The sequence below is a fragment of the Botrytis porri genome, assembly GCF_014898465.1.
Source record: "Botrytis porri strain MUCL 3234 chromosome Unknown BPOR_014, whole genome shotgun sequence".
NCBI lineage: Eukaryota > Fungi > Ascomycota > Leotiomycetes > Helotiales > Sclerotiniaceae > Botrytis > Botrytis porri.
In genome coordinates, this window is record NW_024066088.1 from 1,029,373 (window position 1) to 1,049,464 (window position 20,092).

General features: G+C 40.1%; 4 protein-coding genes across 4 annotated transcripts; 1 reads left to right on the forward strand and 3 right to left on the reverse strand.

The window, feature by feature from the left end:
• Positions 1-1,783: 1,783 nt before the first annotated feature.
• On the reverse strand, positions 1,784-5,561 carry EAF01_009647 (uncharacterized protein; the record flags this gene model as incomplete). The annotated part of the gene is made up of 2 exons (XM_038917903.1): positions 1,784-2,025; positions 2,078-5,561. 2 exons carry the CDS (start codon positions 5,559-5,561, stop codon positions 1,784-1,786), a joined length of 3,726 nt encoding a protein of 1,241 aa, XP_038766712.1.
• Positions 5,562-8,172: 2,611 nt separating this feature from the next.
• Positions 8,173-9,025, reverse strand: EAF01_009648 (uncharacterized protein; the record flags this gene model as incomplete). Its single annotated transcript, XM_038917904.1, has 2 exons — positions 8,173-8,583; positions 8,645-9,025. The coding sequence occupies 2 exons, from the start codon at positions 9,023-9,025 to the stop codon at positions 8,173-8,175; spliced, it is 792 nt and encodes a 263-aa protein (XP_038766713.1).
• Positions 9,026-9,365: 340 nt separating this feature from the next.
• EAF01_009649 (uncharacterized protein) lies at positions 9,366-10,737 on the reverse strand (the record flags this gene model as incomplete). Its single annotated transcript, XM_038917905.1, has 3 exons — positions 9,366-10,157; positions 10,211-10,550; positions 10,613-10,737. The coding sequence occupies 3 exons, from the start codon at positions 10,735-10,737 to the stop codon at positions 9,366-9,368; spliced, it is 1,257 nt and encodes a 418-aa protein (XP_038766714.1).
• A 217-nt stretch (positions 10,738-10,954) lies between these two features.
• EAF01_009650 (uncharacterized protein) lies at positions 10,955-13,406 on the forward strand (the record flags this gene model as incomplete). The annotated part of the gene is made up of 5 exons (XM_038917906.1): positions 10,955-11,080; positions 11,139-12,332; positions 12,380-12,641; positions 12,692-12,903; positions 12,956-13,406. The coding sequence occupies 5 exons, from the start codon at positions 10,955-10,957 to the stop codon at positions 12,980-12,982; spliced, it is 1,821 nt and encodes a 606-aa protein (XP_038766715.1). The 3' UTR covers positions 12,983-13,406.
• Between the last annotated feature and the right edge of the window lie 6,686 nt (positions 13,407-20,092).

Here is a 20,092-nt window from a genome sequence, read left to right on the forward strand (position 1 = left end):
ATTAGTTAAATCTCGAATCAATCGTCATCAATCAAGCTCTCCTACACCTATATTTGAGACTGTACTAGTTCTAGCTAAAGGCACAGAGAGATTAGCTCATGAGAATACACTTTTAAGTGCAGAGATCCGTACACTTCGGGCAGCAAATGAGGCATTAAGCAAGCGTCGACGTGCGAAAAAAACCCAATTGCGTCAAGGAGGAGTACTTACTGGACAAGAGGCTCTTGATATATTATCTCAGCAAGAGGTTGATATTCAGATTCAACGCGACGAGCGTCAAAAAGGGAGGAATCCTAATGGGGAAGTATCTTCTAATAGATGCTGTAGTAAGTGTGGAAAACCAGGTCATAATTCAAGAACTTGTCAAAACGATATAATAGATCCTAGATTATTAGATTCTTAATAGTTTTAATCAATTGAATCAATTGTTGTTGAGTAATATGGATTTAAAAATACAAATTGAGGTGAAAGTGGGCCGCATGATGATATGGGCCGCATGATGATAAACCACGTTATATTATAATCATTAAGTAATTATTAAGAAAATAAATTATCTAAATACTCAGGTTCTTAGATAGAAATAAACAATATAATATAATATACTATACCTTATAAATCTAGATTTAAAGCTAAACTTAAATATAGATATAATTTAGAATCTCAAATTAAAGATTATTTATCTATCCATTTATCTATCTATTTATCTATCTATTTATCTATCTATTTATTTATTCATTTACCTACTTATTCAATATTAAATGAAAGGATCTAATATAAATTCAATATAATAATCAACTAATCAATCAATCAATCAATTAGTTAAAACTCAAGAGCCGAATGAACATAACATAACAGGACCTCATTCAACCCAATCATCCCTTCAAATCTACCTATAAGTAGAGTTCAAAGAACTGAAAGCTCGAAGCTGAATGAACTTCTACATACCAAGTAATTAGAGCACATGCGTCACCGACAGTGACTAAACCGCAATTTATTCAATTCGTCACAAACACCATTCATACACAATTCCATAATTATATGATGTTTATTTCTTTACTATCTTTACTATCTTCATCAACTCCTCTTTCTTTTCTCTTCTTCTCCTCTCCTTAAATTCATCGCTTTCCTCCTTAATTCTCTTTCCTGGGAAATCAATTCCGCCATTCCATCTTCAACTTCTACTCACAAAAAAACAAAGTAGTAAGAGGAAAAGAAAAAGTTTTAACTTTAAAACATTACTATCAAGCTTTGTGTATGTGCTTCCTCATTTTCGCTTCTACACATGCGAAATGAAAAATCCATACATTAGGCACTTGTAACCACGTAGAAAGGTATCAAGATCTGCTTCAACCATCTCGCTAGCTATTCTTAAAAAAAATCCATTGCACCTTAGTTCCACCTCTCGCAGCCTTTGTGTCGGTGACTGCAGATTTTGTTGTTTTCTTCATCTTTGTACAAAGTAGGAGTATTGAGAAAAGATTTCGAGTTGTGTTGTAATATGTCCGAAGAGTTTTGGTGTAAAAACATTAAGCCTGGCTGTAATGCGAAAATAGAAAGAAACTGGTGACGCCGCTGAATCTGCATAATTGCCGAAAAAATTAAGAAAGCAAAGCGGATCGCTCCATGGAGCAATAAATGCATCACTTTGATATGTAAAACTCCAAATGGGTATGCTGAAACAATGAACAATGAAAGAAAAATAATGAAAGGCATATTAGCCTATCCAGAACGCCTTGAAACCAAGCCCCTTCCCTCCCATTGACGCCGTCGTAATACTGTCATCTCAAATCATGGGTGCTTTTTCGGCTGCGGTTCGACCTTGACCAAGTGAACTGAATAGTTGTTGTGGAGGAATTCTTGACATTCCATTGTTTCGGTCGTAACTATTTGTTGGTGCAGGCATGTAACCCTCACGTTTTCTTCTGATACGTTCTGCAAGTACACCTGCAACAACTATAAGGAATATTAATGCGAGAGAGATTGCTAAAGCAATCAGTACGACCAAGCCAACTGCAAGGTGACCGCCTAAAATGGTGTTAAAAATTTGTTCAATAATTTTTTCATTATGATTACTTACCTGATGATTTGAAGAAGTTGTTTTCTTGAGAGAAAATATGTGACAGACTACCCCCAGTATTTGAGGTGCTGCGTGTGAGAGCAAAAGGTTGAAAGGTGGTTCCATTGAAAAGAACTGCCGAGACATTACCAAAGGTTGGTAACACCATAGCACCTGTAAGCATCAAAACCTGATTGGAAGGAACAAGATCAGAGTTATCATGATTTGATGAAAGAGGCATCATTTGAAGACCACGAATGACTGAACCACTTTCAAATACATCCCCAACCGAGTGCCAGTTTGTACCATCATATTTCATAATGAAAGCTGAGCCATTTTTTGCAGTACCAGCTACCCAATACTTTGAAATATCACTAGTGGCTGGGACAAGAGATGTTACTGTTCCTGGAATGTTTCCTGCACCAGTAGCCGTGGCCCACGTTTGAGCCTTGGTATCGTAAATTGCAACGGATACATTGGCGCCGTTGACTGTCAATGAACCGCCTACAATAAGAGAGGTATCACTAGCCCAAAGCATAGTATTGACAGTACCTTCAAGATTTGTTCCTGGTCGATTCCATTGGGATGCAGACGCTGTGAATAGGCAAACACCTGGGCAATCTAGGGATCCGGCTCGAGTGAAACTTCCACCAACATATAAATCACCATTCTTCGTCCTCACTGCGATGTCATTGACAATAGCCGAATTTCCGCCGAGAGCTGGTGCTTGTGATAAAAATGTTGAAGTCTTAAGATTGTATGAGATAAGCCCATTGATTTCTCCTCCATTAACAGTCCCGGTAACAGAGCCTCCAGCATACAGAACGTCATTTTGTATAGCCAATGCACGGAAGGTAGAATCTGCGTCGATTTGGGATCCGAGTCCAGTGACAGTGTTGCCATTCGCGCCATCGATAAAGACGAGGTTATTAACGTTGGTACCATTGGTAGAAGTTGCGGTGAAATGACCACCGAGAATTGTAATGTTGCGTGAGCCACTCTCGTAGAAGAGCCCAGTTACAACACCGCTAACATTTTGACTGGCAGTATTTCTTTTTGACAAGGTTGAACTAGACTGCGCTTGGGTAGCTTGAATCTTGACGGGGAACGGGTTCAGTCCTGATGAGAGAGAAACTACTCCGTTGGCGCCGAGTTGTGAGGACGAGAGCGAACCAGCAAAGATGGCGTCGCCGGAAGCATTTACCGCGGCGGTGAGTTGACCGTTGATAGACATTGCCGCGATATCGAGATTTTGTAACCAATTGTCGTGTGATGGTACCCAAATGGCGAAGCCAGAAACAGAAACCGAAGAATTGCTTCCAAATGCAATGAGCTGGTTGAAATCTCCAGTCAGGGTAATGACATTCTCGGGTTTGTTAGCAGTGATATTTAATGATATTGGTACCACCGATGTAACCTTTCCATTGACACCGGCTCCTAGTGCGCTCCATTTATTCTGCGTGATATCATAAGCGGCGATATTGTTTAAACCTGCGGTAGTCGTTGAGCCTGAATTACTGCTGAAGTTTCCTGCAACATATAGGGTTGAGTCTTTAAGGAGCATAGTAAGGACCTCCCCGTTTAATCCTCTGGAATCTAATGAGCTAGGACCGGAGTCTGATATTGAGAATACATTTTCGTATCCTGTTGCGGAGAAATTGCCTCCAACGAAAATAGTGTCGCCAGAAGTTACAACAACATTAACCTCAGCACCGGTATTGAGCTCCATACCAGCTTGATCGATCGTATTGTTCTGGAAATCGGAAGTGTTGATGACACTTTGTCTTGGATCGAATTCGAAAAGACCATTTAATCCTGTGCTAGTCGCATTGTTCAAGATGAATCCAACTCGCTGAGCTACAATAGTAAAATTCTCAGAATTTCCAGGGATCTGACCACTTGGGGTGAGGGTAATCGAAGGGCGGAAGGTATCACTGGCAGCTTCGATGTAACCAGAGTATACTTGATCATACTTGTCGTAGTCATTAGATTGGAAAAGGGTGATAGGCGAGCCGAAGGTTGCGGTTGTGCTAGAAGCCCCACTAGCCACACTTCCATTTACAACAATCGAGCCTCTGCTTGTACATGTACTATCCTGAATACATCCAGGGGTGTACATTTTTACTGTATAGTTGCCCGACTCTCTGATATCAGGGTAGAATACCACAGAAGCTGAGCTTGCTGTATCTGCCGTGAATTGTCCTGTGAGGTACTCTGCATCACTTTGAAATGAGGGACTGACGGTCCAAGGGCCGGTGGATGTTGTGTTTGACGCAGTTGATAAAGAAGCACAGGTAGGCTCATTGAAATCGTTAATAGCATAAGAAAAAATGTCATCCTGGAACAACTCAACGCCATTCAGGCCACCTCCACTGCCGTACCAAGCAGAGATATCAATCTGAAAGGCATCCATACCAACCGAATTCACGAAGTGAAAGTCCTGATATGGAATACTAGCATTGTTGCTCAAAGGGCATTCCGATGTACATGTTGCATTAGCACCTGTAGCCGGATCGATGTAAGTAAAGTTCATGATACCATTGATTGGCTGAGCTGTATATCTCCAAGTTCTGGTACCTCGACCATCTTGGTGTGTATTCCATAATCTCAACTTGGTAGGCTGAAAGCCAAAGCCGAACGTAGCTTTCCACCAGCCAGCAGTATCATCCTTCAATAACCAAGTATTTCCAGAGCCATCAATACCATTAGTCTTGCAAACAATGTTTGTTGGATCGTCAAAGCCCGTAGTTGTGGCTGTGCCGCTGCTTGTGATGTTGGCGCCAGAAATGTTAACAATTTGCTGATCAGTTGCATTCCTAGGTTTGCTGGTAATCGTTGCAGTAGAATTTCCTAGTCCTGTGAAAGCTCCCCCAAAGATGATATTTCCGTTCGACGCCTTCGAGATCGAATTGACCCGACCGTTGAATCCGGAGAAAGGTAGGGCGACCAAGGTATTGTCTACCAACTTGATTACATTTGAAGAATTTGTAGAATCGAAATAACCTCCAATGTAGACTGCATTTGTTGTCTCATCGCACAAAAGTGCCGAAACTGACCCTGATAATCCCGGGAGTGCAGTGATTGCCGATGTCTTTGAATTGAACAATGCAATGCCTTGCGATTCCACATTCCCCAAGCTCGTAAAGTTACCTCCGATTACTACCCCCACGAGTGTCCCATCCGATTTGACGTACGGGCACATGGCTGCGATTGAAGCATCGGCCGATGCCAAGGACTCGAATTCACCCGTTGGAAAGCGTACCATAACGGATTGGGTCGTAGTATTGTAGCCATCTTCATTTTGACCAATGTATTTATATAGCGAAATACCATCAAAATCCCCACCAAGTCCTACACGTCCCAAATTCGAAAGGTCGAGGTTGGCGGATGGAGCCGGTTGGAAAGTGATCGCATTCGTTAATGGCGTCAAGGTCAATAGAAAAGAGAAGGCTATTATAGATGGCGAATTCCTAGCTGATGGACTCAGCCATGATGAGAACCTCATTGCTGTTCCCCTCTGAAAAGTATTAATAAGTAATTATTCGTGTCGCAAAAATTGTGAGAATTAAAAGCTCGATGGCTTCTCCTCCTCCACTTTCGTGATTAATTGCATTGACTTGACGCGCGACGCTCTAAGCCATTTAATTGTCCTCCGGGATGGTGTATAAATCGATGGAAATTTTTCTTTCGTGGATATATTAGAGAAGTGATATTCCGTCTATCGAAGCATATAACGAGTGTAGAGTTGTGTTGTGTTGTGTGTTGGTGTTAAAGGTGGAATGGAGTCGAAGGAATCTAAAGTGATAGACAGTAATCTCACTCACAGACAGAAAGGGCAAGTCGCCTTGATTGGATGGGACTAGATTCGCGTGTTGGGCTAATGAGAGAGATTAAGTATGGATCAACTTTTTTTTTTTTTTTGTACCAGCGTGGTGAATGGTGAGCCTCGGGTGTTCAGGAACCAGGAACCAATTTCAAACTAATAAACGGGCGGTTATTGTTAGGATAATCCTCCTTTGTCGTTGATAAATTCAATTTCTCTAGAGACTTTGCGTGAAAATGTACAGATCGATCAATCTGTAAGGGAGAGAGATGATGTATCAATCTTCTGTTTCTTTCTTTTCTGGACAATGTTGTGTTGGTGGCATATGTAGGTATTATTATCGATCGATGGAATTGCGCAGTCTGTGAAACTAGCTGGAAGTTTGGTGGAGTGTTGTCTTGGGGCAGAATTGCTGTTTACAGGATGCCAAGCGAGATTGAGATTGGTTGTTCGAAGTGAAGGCTGATTGATGGCGGATTTGAATCCAATGGTGGGTGGAATCTGGATGAAGTGGGTGGATGATACGAGAACGGTTAAAAACGTTAAAAAGAAAAGTGTAATCGATGGATACGGTGATGATCGACTGTGTATACGTGAGTGTGGTATGTGAAGTGTATGTTGAAAAACGAGTGTGTGGTTGGCGATGAATTGATTGAACTTGATACTTGAATATTCTGCTGTGCTTCAACAATCGACGAAAGAGAGAAGTTAGTCTATGTTGTACCTATCTCCATCTTGGACCCTGGCTCTCGGTGTATCTTTTTCCTCTTCCTTTTCTCTTGCATATGTATGTGAATGTGAATAAAGCGCAGCACTGCATTTTTTGGCAAACGGGCAGGGCATAAACAGGGGCAGAAATTGTGACACGTACCGGTGTTGTACGATGTTTGGGCAGCCAGCAGTGACAGAATCGAGAACAACAAAGAGATCGATTGATCAAAAACACGACACACGAGGAAAAGGGTTCTGATAAGAAAAGACAGTGTTTCTGATTTGCAGGATGAGAGAAAAAAAACGAGTGACAAAAAAAGTGAGTGTGAGTGTGAGTGTGAGTGTGGGTGTGGGTGTGTATGAGTACGTAGAAATTGAAAGATTTGACTTTTTTCTGATGGATGGTACAAATTAGGAGTAGAAGAGCATTTTGGGAATGGTGGGAAGATGAGGAGATGAGGAGATGAGGAGACGAAGAGATGGATGGATGAGCACAGAGTCCTTTTTTGGGGATGGATGGATGGATGAATGGATGAATGGATGAATGGATGAATGGATGAATGAATGAATGAATGAATGAATGGCTTGGGTGTTGAGCATAGCACTCATTATTTTACATTTTCAGATGATGATGAAACTATCAAGGCACATCCCATCTCTCGACTTTCCTAAATGGGATTGAAATGCTACTGGATACTACTAGGTACTTCTCTTCAGTAAGCTTTTGCTTTTGCTTTTGATTTATTGGATTGATTTGACTCTGCGGCAAAGAGTTCATTGGGTCTCTTAACATCGTGTGGTAGAACTATGAATAGAATGATACATAGTCAACATTTATCAAGACATGCAACATTGATTCGAGTGACAACCATTTTAATTGCTTCAGTATTATTAATACGATACAATACAATACGATACGGTACTGTACTGTGCATCATGTCAAACATCTGATAATCTTCATCACCTCGGTATGCAGTACTTCTGCTAGTACCTACACATTATCTTATGCTGTGCAGCAGTCAGATCTTCCATTCCTCACTTGGTAAGGTTGCCATGGCTTTCTTCTTAGGAATCTACCTATTCTTTTCTTACCCAGAAACCAAATGCCTAGAGACCAACTTCTCAAACATCAATAGATACAAAACGGTCTCCGATGCTTGTAACAAACATTGCTTGCCTGAGGAGGAATACTTCTCAAATGATACCTACTACTTACTACCTTACCTACGCATGAAGAAACCGATCATGGTTCAGGTTCATCCCTTTCCACTCAATCATCCTTCGAAATTAATTGTCATGTATTTATTTCAACCTTTCCCTTTGTTTTGCTAGCGATTCGTTCCATTAATCGTTTTACCCCTTAAAAATATCATTCTACAACATCCATCTCAAGATCTATATCAATGTTCTACTATTAATAATGACGATAATAGTAATAGTAATAATAACATATCATTCTTCGATTCGAAATACCAAGACTCAAATCCCATCCATTCACTCATCTTCTCAATAAACAATCAATAAATAATATACGGGGGGTATCTATAACAATCTATCATGCTTCCTTCCATCCTCCCCTCATTTATTTCATCATGTTCGCTGCATTCGCCGTGCGGGTCTTATAATCTCTCGGGCTTTCGTACTCCTTTTTCTTCCCCGACCACATGCCCAATTTCTTCCTCTTGGCCTCTTCTTCAATCGCTCGATACTGTGCCTCAAAGTCTCCAAATTCCGCTCCCATCTTAGCCTCATACACCGTAGCCATCCCCGCCCTCAACATCTCCCTTCCTACATCCTTGCGCACGAGAAATCGGCGCACCCACACTGTAGCCACCACCCGATCATATTGGTCGCGTTTGTAGACGTAAGCGCGCACGCGTCGATTCTGAATATAATCCCGCAGCCAGATCAGCGCTTCGGCGGAAAAGGGTTGTGCAGCTTTCCCAAAATGCGCGCCTTCTGGTGCGTCGACTCCGGCGATTCGAACGTGGATCTGAGGATTGATTAGCCCGTGGAAAATGTGATACACCAACACAACAGTGTGCGAATCCTACCGTCTTGTTCTTCAAATCCTTTCCCTCGGGTAACTTCTTGCGGCCGGGCATCCATCCCCAACCCGCCAGTCTCCCGCCAGGCGTGTGGAAAAGGTGAAAATTATCTGCATCGCCCACTCTGGTAACCGTCCCAAACAAACTCCTCTTCCTGAAGAATCCGGGTCGAATATATGTAGCTTCGGGAATGCGACGTAAATAAGAGCGATAGAAGCGCGTGGAAACCAAAATGGTGGTGGTCAACAAAATTGTCGGAATCAAGGTTCGCGGATCCGTGTAATGCTGCCAGTCCGTGGCATTGAGATTATCGCCCCATGAGAAGGAGGACCGAGTGGCATTGTTTTCTTCCTTCTTGGATTTTGAAGAAAAGTCTAGCCATCCCATCGTGTCGGCGGGCAGTACCAGTCTGGAAATGATGTGGAAGTGGGGAGATTGCTGCTGCTCAATGCTGAGACAGGGGTCCTCTTATGATCCGAGCTTCGGGGAAAAAAAGTGACATTGATGTTCAAACAAACACGCAGAAAGATATCAGAGGAAAGGCCATCGTGAGCTAAAAGACGACCTTGGAAATGTCCAAGAGCTTCTGAAACAACGAATTGATAATTGAAATATGTTTATGTGTGCATAAATCCTATAGCAAAGTTCCTTAATCTAATGAAAAGTATCTGTGTCAAATTTGATGTAGTTTACATTTATAATACAATATTATACAGCTTCTGAATGCTTATAATTTCCTCCTCTTCGCTCTGACGCTTCTTGCCGATGGCTCAAACACTTTTACTTCATCCTTGATTTCGATACCATCCGTAACACCTTCGCGTTTAATCACTACTTTCTGTTCTTCTTTCAGATCCATCTCTTCTGGTGAATACTCTCGCTTGACTGTTACTTTCTTCTCCAGAACATCCCCATTTTCTTGCTTGATCTCGAGCTCATCAACTCTAACTTCGACCTTGCTGACAAGTTTATCAGAAAATGCTTTCAAATCTGCTGCGAACAAGACTGAGTGCGCCCAGCCAGCCTCTTTACCCCATAACCCTCTAAAATGATCACCAATCGCATCGTATGTAGCCTTGGTAAGACTCTTATGTTTTCCTTTTCCAAATTTGTAGTCCCTTTGAGCAATTTGCCAAACGTGAGTGTCCACAGGAACCGCCTCTCCCCACCCCAAGCCCATCAAGCAAACGCAGTCAGCTACTTTTGGACCAACCCCTTGAAGCTCGAGAAGCTCTTCATGTGCTTTTCTATACCCAGGACGTCCTCCTGCGGGAATATCCCCTTCAAAGGGCTTGTCAAAAGTCTCTGGGTTGCGAAGATTCTCGAGCCAGCCTTTTGGCTTTGATGCCACAAGTGATGCTGTTTGAGCAATGTACTTTGCTCGATACCCAAAGCCTAGAACGCGGAGATGTAATTCTACTCCAGCACCAGTCAAGGCTTCAGGTTGTGGGAAGTCATGGAATGGTTGATCATCAATATGTCCTATCAGGGGACCATAATGTAAACACAAATTATTGACCTGAATCAGAATGATTAATAAGATCATCGAAACCCTGAGATCAGAAAACATACCATTTGAGAAATTCTTATAATATTATTGTTGCTACTGCAAATAAATCCCACCAAAGCCTCCCAAGCATCTTGTTTGAGAATGCGAACTCCGGTAAACTTGGGGGCTCTTTTCTTGAAATTTGGATCAACCAAAGACCATTGTTCATACAATTCAGTCAAGTTTGGTGAAAGGTTTAAGTAATGCCGAAGTAAAGATTCTGTGTCATCCTCATCTTCAAGCTTTTTCTTTACTGAAGGCTGATGATTCGAAGGAACTTTGACATCAGGAAATATTGTGCGATAGTGAAGATGAGTTGAGTCTTGTTTAAGAGATATTATACGGCCATGTAGTGTACAAGACCTATTCAAGATTAGCCCCCTTTCTTTCGACTACACTACAGTATAAGGAAGAGAGTCACGTACCAATAATCTTCATCGACAGCTTTCTTCCACCGAAATGATTGTCCACAACGTAATGTAGTATCTATACAAAGCTCTGCCAAATTCACTGCAAGCTTCCTCCATTCTGAGATCTTTAAATTGCCCATTGTGAGAAAGCGATTGTGATTTTATGGGGGTTGGATGAAATCCACCTTGGCGCGCTTTACAGGAACAACGTTTCTAATCTTAGCGCGAAATTCAAATAAGATTCGCGACAGCTTCTACAAAAATTCCGCCTCGGGTTTGAGCTTGTCAATCAACCACAATCAAAATCGCACCTATCTATTTTTTCCCCAAAAAATATTCTGGATCGCAATTAACAATATGAACGGCGATACATATTCATCAAGAGGCATGGCACCTTCAACGACAAAACCTAAAAGGGAAGATGGAGCTACTACTGACAAGAAAGCATCAACAGATCGACATGGTTCGTCTAGAGATTATCACGTAAGAAGGTTTCATCAATTATTTCAAGGTCAATTTATCTAACATATTAAAATAAAAGTCCCGAGATGATCGACGTGGTGGTGATAGAGATCGAAGACGCTCGCGCTCTCCAGGACATCGAGGCTCCAGAAATTCTCGCCGCGATGGAGAATTAGATACACGGGGTGCGGATTCTTACTCGACGAGTCGCGAATACAGAGAGCGGGAACGTGAAGATAGGTATTCGGGCAGGGAAAGAAGAGGTGGTGGTGGCGAGCGAGAGTGGGATAGAGATCGTGGAGCAGCAAGACGAGATGCTAGAAGGGACGATGATGAAAGACCGCCGCGCAGAGATAACAGAGATTTATTCGACGATAGACGTGGTGGCGGAGGTGGTAGAAGGGGTGGTGATCGAGGCGACCGAAGAGATCGTGGAGATCGTGGAGATCGTGGAGATCGTGGAGATGCCGACGGAGGATTCGCAGCTCAACGAGCCGCAAAGCGAGACAAGAGTCCAACACCTCCACCAAAGAAGAGAGAGCCCACACCAGATTTGACGGATGTTGTATCAGTTTTGGAGCGCAAGAGGAGATTGACACAATGGGATATCAAACCACCAGGATATGAAAATGTTACTGCGGAGCAAGCTAAACTTTCGGGCATGTTCCCACTTCCAGGAGCACCACGACAACAACCCATGGATCCAAGCAAGCTTCAAGCTTTTATGGCACAACCCAGTGGACAAGTCACAAATGCAGCTCTCAAACCTTCAAACTCCAGACAATCAAAACGGCTCCTTGTTCATAACATTCCTGCTGATACTAAGGAAGAGACTATTGTTAGTTTCTTCAATCTTCAGCTTAATGGATTGAATGTCATTGAGGGTTCTGATCCTTTAATCTCAGCACAAGTTTCGAAAGATGGCTCATTTGCTTTACTTGAATTCAAAACACAATCTGATGCTACTGTTGCTTTAGCATTGGATGGAATTACCATGGATGGCAATGACCATATGGAAACAGGAAATGGCTCCGCAGATACGCGAGGTCTTTCCATTCGTCGTCCAAAAGATTACATTGTACCAGCCGTTACTGATGAAACACCATTCGAACCAGGTGTGATTTCTACCGTTGTAGCTGATACTCAAAACAAAATCAGTGTTACTAATATTCCTCACTATTTGAATGATGAGCAAGTTACAGAACTATTAGTGTCTTTCGGAGAGTTGAAGGCTTTCATATTGGTCAAGGATAGCAATACAGATGAATCACGAGTAAGTACACGATCATATGTTCTTGATCAGATACTAACATTGTTTAGGGAATTGCTTTCTGTGAATATGTGGATCCTGCTGCAACTGATATTGCTGTTGAGGGTCTTAATGGTATGGAGCTTGGTGATAAACATCTCAAAGTTCAGAGAGCTAGCATTGGTAACACCCAAGTATCTGGTTTGGAGATGAGCGTCAATGCTATGTCTATGCTTGCTGGTACTACGTCACAGGATCTCGAGAATGGCAGAGTATTACAATTACTCAACATGGTCACTCCTGAAGAACTCATTGATAACGAAGATTACGAGGGTAAGTCTTAACTGTTCATCTGTTTGAATATTTACTGATCAATCCCTTAGAAATCTGTGAGGATGTCAAGGAAGAATGCGAGAAATATGGCAAAGTTCTGGAAATGAAAGTCCCAAGACCAACTGGTGGCAGTAGACAATCAACTGGAGTTGGTAAGATCTTTGTGAAGTTTGACACACCAGACTCAGCAGGAAAGGCTCTCAAGGCCCTCGCGGGTAGGAAATTCGCAGATCGTACTGTCGTTACTACCTACTTCCCGGAGGTAATTCTACACTCCTTCCTTTTCACTCGAAACATTGCTAACCTTCGCCAAGGAAAATTTCGAAGTCGGCGCATGGTAGATACTGGATCAACATACCGGATTTATCACCACGATCCCCTTCCAGAGGTCCTTACTTATCTCCCTGGTACTCATTACTCACGAAACGATGTAATGCAAAATTTACTCACAAAAGGAAGTTTTTCTTCTTCCTCGTCACACAAAATACTATATCTTCTGTACTTTTAGCATTATAGCATCCATCCATTGGCGAGTTTTTAGGATTCTCACTGTTACTGTTTCAGAGCAGAATCGATAGGAGTCTTTATATGACTCGAGAAAGCAAATTAGTTTACTACTTACCTATCTACCTACCTATAGTTTCAAATAGGTTCTTTTGTTTGCGAATTAACCGATTTGATTGTCTAGCGAGATATCTAGCTTTAGCGTGAATTTCAACTATGTTATTAATGATATTAGGGGGTGGGGGTGTGTATGCTTTATGCTGAAGTTGAAATTGATATGTGAATCTTGTTATTGATGATGAGAGTTTGTGGTTGTGTGATTTGAATGAATGAATGAATGTGTATGTGTGTATGTAAATATATGTTTGATCTTCTGTAATTAAATGAATAGAGCAATAGAGGTATGAATAATCAATCGACTAACTAGTTAATTGATTACGAGTAATAAACACCAGTCAATCTCAATTTCTGTTAGGTTTCTAGAAGACCCTCTATCTATCTACCTATCTATCTAGCATTCTATTTAAGGCTTTCCTTCTCTAGCATATTTATATTGTCTCCTGATGGCTGGTGTTGGGTTGGGTTGGGTTGGGTTGGGTTTAGTACCTTTTCTTTGTTTATTCTGAACCTAATCTCAGATTTGGGGAATTGTTCGAAAGAAGATATTTTGGGGAAGGGGGGGGGGGGGGGGGTTAGTTGGTATGTGTATATGGAGGTATGGAGGTATGGAGGTATGGAGGTATGGAGGTATGGAGGTATGGAGGTATGGAGGTATGTATGTAAGAGGGTTTGATGGATTGGGAAGATGGATTGGGAAGATGGATTGGGAAGATGGATTGGGAAGATGGATGGGAAGATGGATTGGGAAGATGGATTGGGAAGATAGAAATGGAAATGGAAATTAAATTAAATCGGATTGGTTGGTTGGCAGGGAAATTTATTTATTTACTTAGGTCGGTAGGTAGGGAGGGAGGTAGGGAGGTAGTTAGGTAGTTAGGTAGATAAATAGATAATATTAGTTGATACATGGTTGTTTTATGTTGTGTTGTGTCATGTGTAGATACTTAGATACTTAGGTATGATGAGACTACTTGACTACTTAACTAGTTAGTTGATTAGTTGATCAATTGCTGAATAGATAGATTCGGCGTCATCTTTCCAAAAATCATTGAGTTGGTAGGTGGGGATATCGAGGTACTAATCCTAATACTGATGCTAATGCTAATGCTTGTGATTAAAGTTATCATTGGGGTTGGGGTTTGAAGAGTGAGAGTGGGCAGTGAGTTGATTTTGATAGGTGGTGAATGGTGTGTAGTGTTTGATATCTACTACCTAATACCTAATACCTAATCATCCCATTGTGACCCAGTTTGATTTTATTATGATCTACTCATAATCTACTCCTATTGGTGAGATGTAAAAATATGTATACTTGATATATTCATTCGAGTAGATGGAGATGGGGATGGAGATGAGAAGTAGATGAAAATGGAGAGTAGATATTTAGATACTATAACGTGATTTATCAGTGTGCGGGTCATATCAGTGTGCGGGTCATTTTCACCTCAATTCACTCTTTCAAACTCATATTATTCAACAACCATTGAATCAATTGATTAAAACTATGAAAATTATAATAATCTAGGATCTATTATATTATCTTGACAAGTTCTTGCATTATGTCCGGTCTTTCCGCATTTACTACAGCATCGACTAGAAGATGCTTCTTCATTAGAATTCCTCCCTTTTTGACGCTCGTCGCGTTGAATCTGAATATCAACCTCTTGTTGAGATAATATATCAAGAGCTTCTTGCCCAGTAAGTACTCCTCCTTGACGTAATTGGGTTTTTTTCGCGCGTCGACGCTTGCTTAATGCCTCATTTGCCTTTCGAAGTGTACGAATCTCTGCATTCAAAAGTGTATTCTCATGAGCTAATCTCTCTGTACCTTTAGCTAGAGCTAGTACAGTCTCAAATATAGGTGTAGGGGAGCTTGATTGATGTCGGGTTATTCGAGATTTCACTAAAATTGATTGAGAAAGAGCTTCAGTTGGGTTGTGAGGGGTTTGAGAGATCCATTGATCTAGATCGAAAGAGGGAGGGGTAGGTGTACGAATTCGAATATCTAACTTCGAAAGTACGGCTTCAGGGTTAAATGGTATTAAACCTGTTCCTCGAAATCCTGATTTCATATTCTGAGAGATGATTGATTCTTTATATGCAGCTTTAAAAGCTATAAAGAATTCAACCTTCGAAATATGATTGATATGTGCCTTGATAAATCCATCAATTTGACCACCATATGAACGTTTCAGATTGCTAAAACAGCCCACATCAAGTGGTTGAGTTAAATGACTTGAATGCGGTGGTAGACTTAAGCATATAATATCGTTCTCTTTGCAATATGCTTGAAAAGCTCTTGATTCATGGCTTTCATGCCCGTCTAGTACCAACATTCGATACCTGCCCTTTCTTCGGTTCTTAGTGTGCTTGTCGAAGTGTTTCAACCATTCTAAACCTGTCTCATTGTTTGTCCATCCATTAGATGTAGGTTTAATAGCCCAATCCGCAGGAAAATCGGTTTCGGTATACCAATTGGAAAGATGAACCTGTCCTTGAACCACTAGAAATGGGGGTATAGTTTCACCCTCCCCATTGCCACATATGATTGCTGTAGCCCATTCTCTATTGCCTGGTTGTATTGCCTTGCTTCTGCCATTCCGTTCAGCACTAGTTACTACCATTCCGGGGCATATTATACCCATCATAAAGCCCGTCTCATCGAAATTGTAGAAATCGCCATCCAAAATGCTGTATTTCGCTCGCATATTCGCAACCAATCGAAACCACTCTTCAATAAGCTTAGGATCTTCGCAGAGAGCTCCTTGAAAGTCATAAACACGACTAAAACGTGTCTTTAATTCGATTCGACGCTTTACGAATCGATGCGCCCAGAGCTTCCCAACGCGCTTTGCACCCCTCGATTCAAGAATATGATTCGCCATATCTTCTACATTTCTTAATTTAGGTGGAAATCCTCTCAAATCCATATCAATTATATATTCAGAAATGATATTCTCTTCTAGTTCTGAAAGATTATAAGATTTAGGTCGATATTCGGAACGGGAAGTAATACCATTAATTCTACGCTGTAGTGTTGTATTCGAGATATTATATATCTTTGCAACCTTTCGAATACTTGTTTTTTTGTCTTTTTGAATAGCTTCGATAGCGAGGAGTATAAGGGCTTCTTGATTATTCGAATCCATTGTGGATTGTTGATAAAAACGCGTATTGAAAGAGAATAGAGTGAATTGAGGTGAAAATGACCCGCACACTGATATGACCCGCACACTGATAAATCACGTTATATCTTTTGAACTTAATAGTTTGGTCTTGAAATCTCGATGGTGTAGATGTGATATCTGTGCAAGAGGGGTCTTGAGGCTTGAGTTTTGAGGGGGAATATTAGTTTCTGAATCATGGGAAGGATTTGTGAGATTCGGTTTAGTCTGGGAGGTGAGAGGTTAGTTTCGTGTTGTTGGGGAAGGGGGGGAGGGAGAGGCGAAGGTGGGTGGACTATAGATGATGGAGAGAGAGGAGAGGGAAACGGGAGAGAAAGGGGATGAAGCAGGAACAATGAATTTAGAGACAAAGATAGATGAACAAATAGATATATAGATTAGTGATTTATCCAATAAATATTGTGTATATTAAAAATTTAAAGTCTATTTATTTATACGCGGATATGAAGATATTGAAACTACACACTTGTCAGTCGATTAGTTGATTAGTTGATTAGAGATGACTGTTATAACTTTATTGTTATTCTTGGTATCATCATGGGTTGGCGAAGATAATATAGTACTAGGTATGATGTGATTCACACTATGGGAATTGGAGTCTTACTAAGGAAGTGAGAAGTGAGAGGATGAAATTAACTTATATGTTGTAGTACTAGTGACGAGGTGGCGGCATGGTTATATAGTGCTTGTTCTAATGGGTATAGATGTTTTTTGTGGGGGGGGCGGGGGAGACTATGGATGATAGATCGTGTATGATGATGGTTACATGAGATTTGAGATTCTCGGATGGTGGATGGCAAAGGGAGGGGGGCGAGAGAGATTTCTGATAGGATGTCTACAAGATGGAAGGAATTACAGAAGAGAGAGGCGAAAAGGGATAAAAAAAGGGAAGAGGACAGGAGAAGGAAATGTTCTAGGACTTTCCTCGTTAATTTTAGTTTGCGGGCACGAATCACGATTGGGAATGAATCTGAGTCCCCTGTGGTGATAGAATTAGTGCTTGACGAAGTAGACTTTTTGTTATTGTAATAAATTCTTTAATCCTTTAATTCTAAATTGAATAAATCGTTTTTAAAGTATTAATATAATTAATCTAAATTTTTGTAGTTTATGAAGTTTATTTTAATCAATAGGGTTTTAATGAATTTCTTGAATTTCGAAAGCTAATTTTAACTTTTAATTTAAGACAATCATTTTCAAATAAAAAGATCTATTTATATGAAAATCAAACTATATTATTTAATTAATATATTCTATATTGTATAATATAATAATAAAGCTTTTAATTAAAGAATAAATCGAAGGTAAAGTAATACAATAAATGAACAAATCTTCTTTTAGATTTTCGATTAATATCTTTCATTTATTCTAGCCCCTATATTCACTCCTCTTTTCCTTTTCTTTAGCTTCTATTTACCTTTATAACCTCCTTTTAATCTTTACATACATACTCTTTTGTTTACCTTTCCTACAATTCTAATATTCAAAAATCTTGAAATCTTAAAAGTCCTTATTTTCTTTTTTTCTATTAAAATTCAATAATAAACGAATTACATTTTATACTAATAATATTTATTATTAATAAAATCAGCATTTCGTTAATAACAAAAAAGAAATTAATATTATTATATATATAATAGAAATTTATATAAGGATTTATACTGAATTTCTCTTCATCTATAATATTAACTTTGCCACCATAGGGGTCTGAGTTCAAGAAGTAGAGTGGACTAGAGTAGAAGTTTAGGAGTTTATGGCGGGTGAGGGAGTGAGTTGAGGGGATGAGATGAGATGAGGGGATGATATGTACACTTGTAACTTGTTAATTTCCTACATGTGGTGTAATGTAATTGATTATCATGCTTTAGATTGTATACCTAACCTATGCGAGGGTTTATGGTGATGTGAAATTGGGATAGGGGGAGATGTATGTGATATCGATACAAGTGTATGTTACCAGTACGGAAGGGAATATATTTTTATTTTCTTTCATTGTTATTTTCTGGGAGGGGGATAAAGAGAGGGAAGATGCAGAGTGTTGTTAGCTCTGTAGATGTATGATTGTCTAGAGCCTTAAATTAAGCCTTGAAATTCAGAGAAAGATATCCGAATATCCTATTCGGTTATATTCATATTTACCTTGAGGGTAGTACTTGTAGAAAATGTAAGTTTAGATATGAAGATGAAATATCTATACTACCTGCAATATCCGAAGGTTTATTGCTTTATGCAGCTAGATAATTGAATGAGAGGGATTGATGACATGTACTTCATAGTCTCAGATGGATGTAGAGGGGAAAGAGGGGAAAGAGGGGTGAAAAGGTTGGGTCTTCATTTGTTCTGTCGAGTTGTATTTTCGATAGAGAGATAGAGATTGTGTATAAAAGGGACGGATTTGGAGTATGAATGAAGAAATATGGGAGATGGAGGTGGAGATCCGAGTAGTGGTTTATAATGTACTCGAGTAGTTCGGGATTCATTTGACATGGAGATGAGAATACGAGAAGATGTTCAGCTATTGCGAACTATAGGTCTTATAGGTCTTACCTCCGATTCTATCGAATCTTGAAGGCTATAAATTATTTACGAGGAGTATCGAAAGTCGCAGCTGTATCGGGGTAGATGAGATGGAGGAAAGGGGTGTATATCTCATATTGGAACATCAATTTTCGAACCAATCTTGAACACTATGTAGTGATTATTCAACTCTATAGTAAATAGTAATCACTATAAGGCGATTGAATGCGAGTGCTCGATTTTTAGTCCTATCACGCATGATTGATTGATATCTATTCTCCAATTCCATCTCCTTAACAAAGAAAAGTGAAGAGTTATTCAACTTGTAGAAGAGAAAAGCAGGAGAAATGGAAATGGAAATGGATAGGATTTAGCCGAATTGAGTTGATCAAAAGAGAAAGAATGGAGAAATGAAAATCCATATCTTGAGATCATAGTGCTCCTCTTCATACATGAATTATTTGATCAATTCTCATCTTGATAAGAGGAGAGGATAATAATCTACATCAAAACTCGAAGAAGAATAGACGAGGAAAGAAGAATGCAGAGTTTATAGGATTTGGCTGTTTCTCCTAGGGCTTATAGTAGGCGGAGGAGTAAGGGAACATGGGAAAATTAGAATACACTGGACAATACGGAATTGGATTTATGATGATAAACCATATACTGAGAAAAAGGGTCGGGATAGAATCGGATTAATAGATGAATAGATAAAAGATCTAGTGTGTTTATTCGATCTATTCTTGAATTTGAATACTAAGTAAACATATCACATCGCGATATACCTCGATTTGATTCAAAGAGTTCTTTCAATCCTCTCTCGAATTATGTGTTCAAAAGGAGAGAAGGATTAAGAAAGCACTTGATAGCTATGAATATAAAACTAAATTCAGGTCTCGCCTGTAAGAGATATAATAGAAGTGAAGACTGGCCACCGGTATATCACATACAAGACAAGAGCACATTACAAAAGGACTACCCATGGCCAGTAGTGAATACACATGTAAATAGCAACGGGACAACGAAATGCACTTTAAATGAGATTGTGAGTATGTAGGGAAATGCAGATTAGTATATTTATACTGATATATAGCATATGATAATCCACAGGATTCGAGTGACTAT